The sequence below is a fragment of the Asparagus officinalis genome, chromosome 10, assembly GCF_001876935.1.
Source record: "Asparagus officinalis chromosome 10, Aspof.V1, whole genome shotgun sequence".
NCBI lineage: Eukaryota > Viridiplantae > Streptophyta > Magnoliopsida > Asparagales > Asparagaceae > Asparagus > Asparagus officinalis.
Window position 1 is genome coordinate 60676726 of NC_033803.1, and position 7332 is coordinate 60684057.

The 7332-nt window shown below is 45.7% G+C and overlaps 3 protein-coding genes across 5 annotated transcripts in view; 2 read left to right on the plus strand and 1 right to left on the minus strand.

The window, feature by feature from the left end:
* The window catches only part of LOC109826784 (PAN domain-containing protein At5g03700-like), a 1779-nt gene extending 278 nt beyond the window's left edge, over window positions 1-1501 (minus strand). Inside the window, exon 1 of the mRNA XM_020393803.1 lies at window positions 5-1501. Within this exon, the coding sequence (XP_020249392.1) occupies window positions 5-1190 (1186 nt within the window). The 5' untranslated portion in view covers window positions 1191-1501. The remainder of the gene's footprint in view (window positions 1-4) is intronic.
* LOC109826785 (methyltransferase-like protein 13) lies at window positions 4410-5295 on the plus strand. Its single transcript, XM_020393804.1, has 2 exons — window positions 4410-4553; window positions 4621-5295. Exons 1-2 carry the CDS (start codon window positions 4410-4412, stop codon window positions 5272-5274), a joined length of 798 nt encoding a protein of 265 aa, XP_020249393.1. The 3' UTR covers window positions 5275-5295.
* Window positions 5524-7332, plus strand: part of LOC109825098 (heat stress transcription factor A-3-like) — a 9058-nt gene continuing 7249 nt past the window's right edge. For 2 of the 3 annotated variants that reach the window (XM_020391821.1, XM_020391825.1), the window contains exon 1: window positions 5524-5611. The gene's annotated coding sequence lies outside the window, so the exon portion shown is untranslated. The remainder of the gene's footprint in view (window positions 5612-7332) is intronic. The other variant, XM_020391824.1, reaches the window with a different exon arrangement.

Genomic DNA, 7332 nt, shown 5'->3' on the forward strand with positions numbered 1-7332 from the left:
TAGCAATCCCTGGAGACGTTATTGTAAACCGCACCCCAACAGCTGCAGTTTCTTTCACATAACATCTCGCACTCCTGCAACGACTCAACTCTCTGGAACCCAATCAGGTCTTTATTGGCCAGATCCACACCCGCTCTCCTGACAACGTGGAACCCGCCCCCACCTGACCCGCACAAATCACCCGAATCTGCAGGGAAGCACCCTCCATCTGTGCTGTTGTCGACACAGCCGCCACACTGCTGCTCTTTCACGTGGCACAGACTGTAGGCCCCACAAGTGGCGGGGAGATCGCATATTTGAGAGATGGCCTCAAAATCCGAAACCCAATCTGACCCATTCCAGTAGTAAGCTTTGAGATTGCCATCATGCTCCAGAGTCAACCGCCGGAGGTTCTTCTTGATGCCTGCATTAAAGGTGTCGAAGGAGATGACGTCGACGATGGCGGTCTCGTTCTGGTAGAGGCCTAGGAATCCAGTGGGTTCGAGGCGGGCGTAGATGGGACCCTGGGATAGGACGATCTGGGCCTTGGCCTGGAGAGCGGTGCGCTTCCAGTACATGGGGCGATATGGGACGCCAAGGTGTTGCATGTAGAGGCCGAGGTAGGTGGGGCCTAGGCTCATGGAGAAGCGTTGGTTGGTAGAGGAGAGAGTGGATTGGGAGGTGAAGTTCTGGTGCTGGACTATGGTGTCGGAGGGGTAATCGAAGCTCTGCCACGGAACAGCCTGATTTTGATCTTTGTGCGCTATTTGGAGGTTGGAGGAGTTGAGGAGGACGAGCTTATAGCCATCACCAATAACATCAGCGGGGGTAGGGGTTGACCAAGAAGGCACGGGTGTGGTGGTGGTGTCGGAGAGGTGCAAAGTGGTGCCGTTGAAGGAGAGAGAGGTGGAGTGGGACCAGGAAACAGGTCGAGATGGGATGGCTCGCCAGAGAGGGAAGGAAGAGGGGAGGTGGATGACAGAGAGGTCGAGGAGGGAAGAGTTGATTCGGAGGAAACCGAAGGAGAAGGTGGATGTTGGGTCTGTGAGAATGGGTTGGAACCGAAGAGAGGAGGAAGGGTCCGGTGTTGCGGAGAACCCTCTCTGCAGGATCTCATGATTATTGCTTGAGGAAGTAGTTAGCACCGTGGTGGAGAATAATAACAAGAGAAGCTGCTGAATAGAGGGCAGCAGTTGATATTTGGATGCCATGACTTCCTCTGACGCTAATCAAACAGAGGAGGAGGAGGAGAACAACATTTTGAAGGCGGAGGGATAATCTGCTGAGCGATGTAGTTTATGGCATGTTTTATAGCATAACGACAGACGGTAGGGAGAGTGCGTTTGTGAGTGTCGGAGATGAGATGATGCGTGTTTTGGTTGTGTATAGCTTGTCGCTGGCCTATTGCGCTACGGTCAAACACACTAAAACTAGCGCATGTTTTTTTTTTTTTTTTAAATTATTTTTTAAATATCTAATCTCATGATTGCTGATTGGTCTGAACCCGCGAGTGGAGAGAGCAGGCCAGCAGACCGATTTATATTAGTTATGAATTACATGATAAGCAGATGTTACCATCCGTCTAGCTAGTAGTATTTTATTCTGAAAGGATAATAGCTAGTAGTATACATGAGACGAGTTGTATCTGGAATGCACAGCTCTTTGGCAAAATTGGTCCATTCATATTCTGTCTGCTCAACTCAAGGACCAAAATTCCCATCAAGTTGAAGCAAGAGACGGACGGACAATAATAAGTCAAGATCTTGGTATAATTAATATTTATGCATGCTGCTTCCAGTTATAGTCGGCTAAAATCCTTTTATCGCGACTCTGTGGCACTTGTTCTTCTAGAGAGAGAGTGTGTGAAGACAAGAGCCTGAGATTTCTACAAATCTTTTTGTTTGTCGGATTCGGAAACAGGCTTAGATCCTTGCTTGCCTGAGAAACTTGGTCGTCCTTCCCTACTTCTCTTCATCACTAATAAGAATTAAATTAAGAGACGACAAAAGAACAAGCAAAGACTGTGAGTACGTTTGGAATGCAATTGTGAGGAAAACATTAGGACTAAAAAAAGAGAGCCTAGTTTGTGAATAATAATTATGGCTGGGAGATATCTCTTTGCTTTCAATGGGATCTGCAATTTGCCGGATGTTAATTAGTTGAGATGAATCAACTACATATCTGCAACTTGTTAACATATTGGTACGTTGACCGGGGCGATTTTACGACTACATTAACTATATTTTAAAAATAAAGTATTAATGCAGATCTCATCAGCTATCTTAGAAGTCAATGCTAGAGATGGCGGTGTTGACACTTTTTTTTTGGTTGCGCGTTGTTCCATCATCAGCATCCAATTTTAATTAAAAGTCAGACGTCCCTGGTTTCTCTAGTGAAAAGTTGACTTCTCTCTCTCTCTCTCTCAGTTTCGCATGAGTTATCCCTACATCTTATATATGGATGTGATTAATCCTTACTCGCGCTTCGTGGCTGGCGCTGCCTCGAGGGTTTTTACCTACCGGGAAATACGAACACGAGACCAAAACGTTTGTGGATCGTACCCTAACAAGAACGAAAAGTCAACTTCTCTACTACCACATATTTTGTTATACATCATCACATTAAAAAAAAACAGGAGGCGTTAATAGGAGAGCTTGTGCTTTGACTTTATAATAAAATTTTATGGTTCAAAAAATTTACTACGTATAATTAAATGAAAATGTCAGAAACTGTTCATCTAAATTAAATTGGTCTCAACGATCTCAGGTTCCGCGTTAGTTTCGTTCGCACGCATGCTGGGTACGTGGTGTTTGGTCGTCATATTGCTGTGATGGTTGTTGGGACTTGGATATATAATCACATACCCTTAATAATTATTATATTTAAGGAAAGAAAATCATATAGCCACTTTCATGCATACCTTTTCAAACGACGACAAGTTAATTTATGAAGTTAAGAGCTAATCAGGTTGTGGGAAGTTGCAATTAGGCTTAATTAATTAGTTTGGTGGGAAGGGAGGTAAGAGTGTGGTAAGGGACAAAATATATATATAATTCTCTTCGGCGGTGAGTTCACTTCTCACAGGATAACACGTGAATTAGAGAGTAAAGTGAGTTGAGGGTAGAGAAAATGCAAAATGAACTGAAAAATCATAAGAGAGAAAAAAAATCCCTCCAATTTATAGGAACATAAGAGTGAGGAGAGAGAAAATACAAAAATGGAGTAAAAAAAATCATGTGCCTCCCCTTACTCCCTCTCCACCCAAAGGAGAACCACAAAAGATACATCCCTCGTTGCATCTTATTAAACCTTGCATCAATTTACCTTCACTCCTTAGAGCTCCTACCAAACCAAGTAATAGTAGTCAAAAGGGGGCCTCCGTTCGCATAAAGAGAGGCGAAGATACAATTAATGCATGTTTCATCGGTCAAGTTTTATTTCCTTAATTATTACTTGTAAGGCCAAAACAAAAGGTGGCATCATTACTCAAATATGTTGATTATGATACATTAGCCTAATATTAACTTTTCCCGCTTTAACTAATCAGCGTTATATGATATGCTCTATGCATTACCAAATGGATATTAATGAGCTATCTAGACATCAAGGGGGCAATTTTAATTTGACAAAGATTTGAATTTGGAGACTTAAAAAATAAACTCAACAATCGTTACTAATTTATTTATTTATTTGAAATAGCAATAGCGAAGGATCGGCCCGAACCAAGCGAATCCAGTGCCATAGCATTGAGAAGCCCAACAAGTCAAGAATGGGCTCTCAATTCTTCCAAAGGAGGAACATCACTGGGGCCCAGAGGCGGCCTCACTAGCAAGGGAGGAGCGAACGGCGGGGAAAATGTTGGCAGGCGGCGATGGCGATGGAGATGGAGGGGGCGTCCCCATGGATCCCCATGCTTTCGAGCTCCTCTCTCATGCCTCTCGCGTTCATGCCGCTTCACTTTCCCCCAACCCCTGCTCCTCCTCCTAACTCCTGCCTCCATGTGCCACACGATTGTACTCCATCCCTCTCCTTCGGATCGCGGTCGCTCGATTCCGCCACATGCGTGTCGTCGTGCGTCGTCGCTCATCGTAATCTCGGTGCCGCGATGCTTGCCCCGTCGACGCAGGAGGCAACGACTGGATCTTCTCCACCGAAGCCGGCGCACCTCCAGCTGCATGTCGCCGTCCTCTTGCTTAACGAGGCGCCGGCTGTTCGCCGCTGATCCTCGTCGCCTACCTCCCTCCACACCCCGCAAACAACCGCATGCTGACGCTCGCCCTAAAGCAACCTGGATGCCCCAGCAACGATCCGGCGCGGTTCCAGGAGCAGCAATCGCTCCTCTGCCTCCTCGCCGCTCTCCGCCCGGCATCCTCTTTCCCTTCTTCCTCCCCGCCCAAATCGCCCACCATCCCTTCCCTCTTCCTACCACGATGACCTGGCGCGATCGTTCCTGTGGACCCACCTCGTGGCCCCGTCGTCGGGAGCATGGCTGGTTAGGACGTCGAGGTTCGACGGCGGGGAGATGCGGAGGCGGCTCAGGTTCAGGAGGCTCCCAACGCTCGTGGCAGAGCCAGGTGCGCCTCGCCCAACCGGGCTCCGCGGCCTGGGAACTCTCCTGCCCCAAGCGGCCTTCCCGTGCAGCCTTTCTCGGTCCGGCATGGTGGCTGCCCTTTTCTCCCTGGGCGCCGCCATGATCTGGGTCGGGCGACAAGGGCTCTCCTGTATGCGGGTCGCGGCGGGGACCTCGCTGATGTGCTTGCGGCATGCGGTTTGGGGTTCGGCGTCGTAGGAGTGGAGGCGGATGAGGTGGTTTTAAGTGTTGCGAGGCGGCATTTTGGACTGGTCGAAGACGATCTTCTCCGGGTCGCCGTTGGTGACGGGATTGAGCTGATGGAGTCGAGAAACGTGGAGCTTGATTCGGATGGCTTTGATGTGATTATGGTGGATTTGGATTCGGAGGACCCTCTGATGGAGGGAGTTATTAGTGCGCCGCCGTCGGGGTTCGTCAGGAAAAGTGTTCTTCTGGGGGCAAGGTCGGTCGTTCAGGAGAGGAAGGGTGTAGTGGTGGTAAATGTGATTTCTCCGAGTCAGTCCTCCTACCAAAATTTGCTCGCTTCTTTGCGTGAGGTTTTTGCTGCGTTGTACGAGATAGATGTCGGCAATGGTGAGAACTGCGTTCTTATTGCCGTTGCCTCCCCTGACCAACTAGCGCGAGATGGGAACAGCGGCCCCCTCTTCGACAAGTTGAAGGAGGTTGGTGTCCTGGGATTTCTGGATCATATGAAGAAAATCTGAGAGTGTAAAGGGCTTGGTGTCTATGAAAGAAGTAGATGACTTTGTTGGATGTTTCGGTCGTGACATGACGAATTGGTGATCTAAAGTAACGGAGATTAAGTTGACTCAGAGTCATCCGACGTCACTGGTTTAGGACACTGAAATGCAAAGCCTATGCTATCTATAATGAGCAGAAAACGGTGCGGAAATACCTCGATAGCTCATGGCTGTAGACTAGGAGTTGTGGGCTTGCTAGACTAAACGCATCAAAACCAATGAAATACCAGCTGTGAATATTGACGTATGCGTTCCTGGGGGCAGAGAAGTGCAAAATGCCTGGAGTTTGAAGGCCAATGAGGTACTCTCCACTTGATCTGTTTATTCTGAACTTTTCGTATATGCTGCTCGCACTTGATGGTATTTGCTCTGCATCTTTTCTTACAATAGCTTCTGGAAATTATCTCTGACTGTTAGGTTATACTGGTTTGCTTGCTTGTTGGGCTAAGAATCTATTATGCTGTTAACTATTGCGCTAGCATATTTTGGACTCTATTGATGAATCCTTGATTTGAAATTGCTGGATTTCCTTTGATTCATCGGGTTAAGGAAGTCATCCGGAGCCATCTGTCGTATTTCAATAAGCTGTGAAATAGTAGATAGTTTTACATTATTGAGTTGAAAAGAAGGATGTTAATTATGTAAATAGAAGAAGACGATCACAATCCTCTGACAGAATGTATGAGAGAATTGTAAACAAAATAGGACCCTCGTTGTGGACATGCTTGACAAATCATCGTTGTGTTGTGTTGTGAAGCAGCGGCCCTAGGAATCATGTTGCAGTAGATGTTGGCATGGAACTCATCAGTTCGTTTGAGCAAAACAAGGCAATTTGGCAATTGATGGAATTGGAGCTGATTACCCTATGAAACCTGTAATTGCCTTATCCTCACTTTGTCCACAGGCATAGGCCTGAATTTATGTTACAAGTGCAGACTATCAAGTCTCAAATCGGATTTATCCTATATCAAAACTCCAGGGCAGTAGACGTAGAGCCCCTTATAGCAGCGAATGTTTGGATTTGTGATTAGGTTTCAAGATGAAGAAGCAAGTGATGAAACAGAATCATAATTCAGCAGCTTCATTTGAATGGCAGTGTCTTAGTTGTAGGTACACTGTACAATGAGAGTTTTTGTTATATTCCTTTAATTCTGAACCTGTAGACATGTTGCCTAACTCGTTCTGTAGAAATGTTGCAGCACTGACCTTGTGACGTAAATGTACACATTGAATGACATTCTGGAATCCGGCCTAACACAGCCTTGGACCATCTTAGTCTGTTACCTCATGTGATAAACGAGTCTCACCGTTTAAGTAAAATACTAGTAGCAAAGGCTTTGTTTCAGTTTGGTCAAATGCATGGGACTACTGTGTCTCAAGCCCCACTACTAGCAGTTCATGGTGGATATAAGCAGATGACAGATTAAAATGCATGGTCTAAAGCTGAGTAGAAAACCAGAACAAAATTTGTCCCCCCACCCCCCACCCCCCCACACCCACACACAAAAAAAAAAATCAATCTCTATTTCATTCATGTACTTTCATGTCTAACAAATAAATCAGACCATTTTTTTCGTACTCGACCAATATGAATTTGGCTTTTTTTGTCCCATGAACTTTTCAATATGGATATAGAAACAAGTGAAATGAGCGGATAAGTCGATATATGGCTGGTTTCTATTTTGTTTGCTGAAGATGTGGGAGTTTCTGTGATGGATCTGGCTTGCTCTACTAACAAGCGACCATATCGCACCAACAGCTGGTCTTTTTAGCTGTGCTGTGCCTGTTCAGTCATAAAAGAGTAAAGGAAAAAAGGTGTCTGTTTGATTTATATATATTTTCTGCTTGCACTTTCAAGCCAACTTTTCTTAATATTGATACAGCAATCCTTAAAGTAAGGGGCCTGGTCTTTTCAGGAAGGACTAGGGTTAAGACTGAAAGAATTTATTTATTTATTTAGTTTTTCATTTTTGCTCTCTTATTAATAAGTTTGAACACGTTTGAAGAACTTGCGGTCAGGCA

What these genes read in the sequence shown, in the direction of transcription:
- LOC109826785 (XM_020393804.1), top strand. Translation starts at nt 4,410, where the DNA reads ATGACCTGGCGCGATCGTTCCTGTGGACCCACCTCGTGGCCCCGTCGT. An exon ending in AACGCTCGTGGCAGAGCCAG is followed by an intron (nt 4,554 to 4,620) that starts GTGCGCCTCGCC and finishes CTTCCCGTGCAG; the next exon opens with CCTTTCTCGGTCCGGCATGG.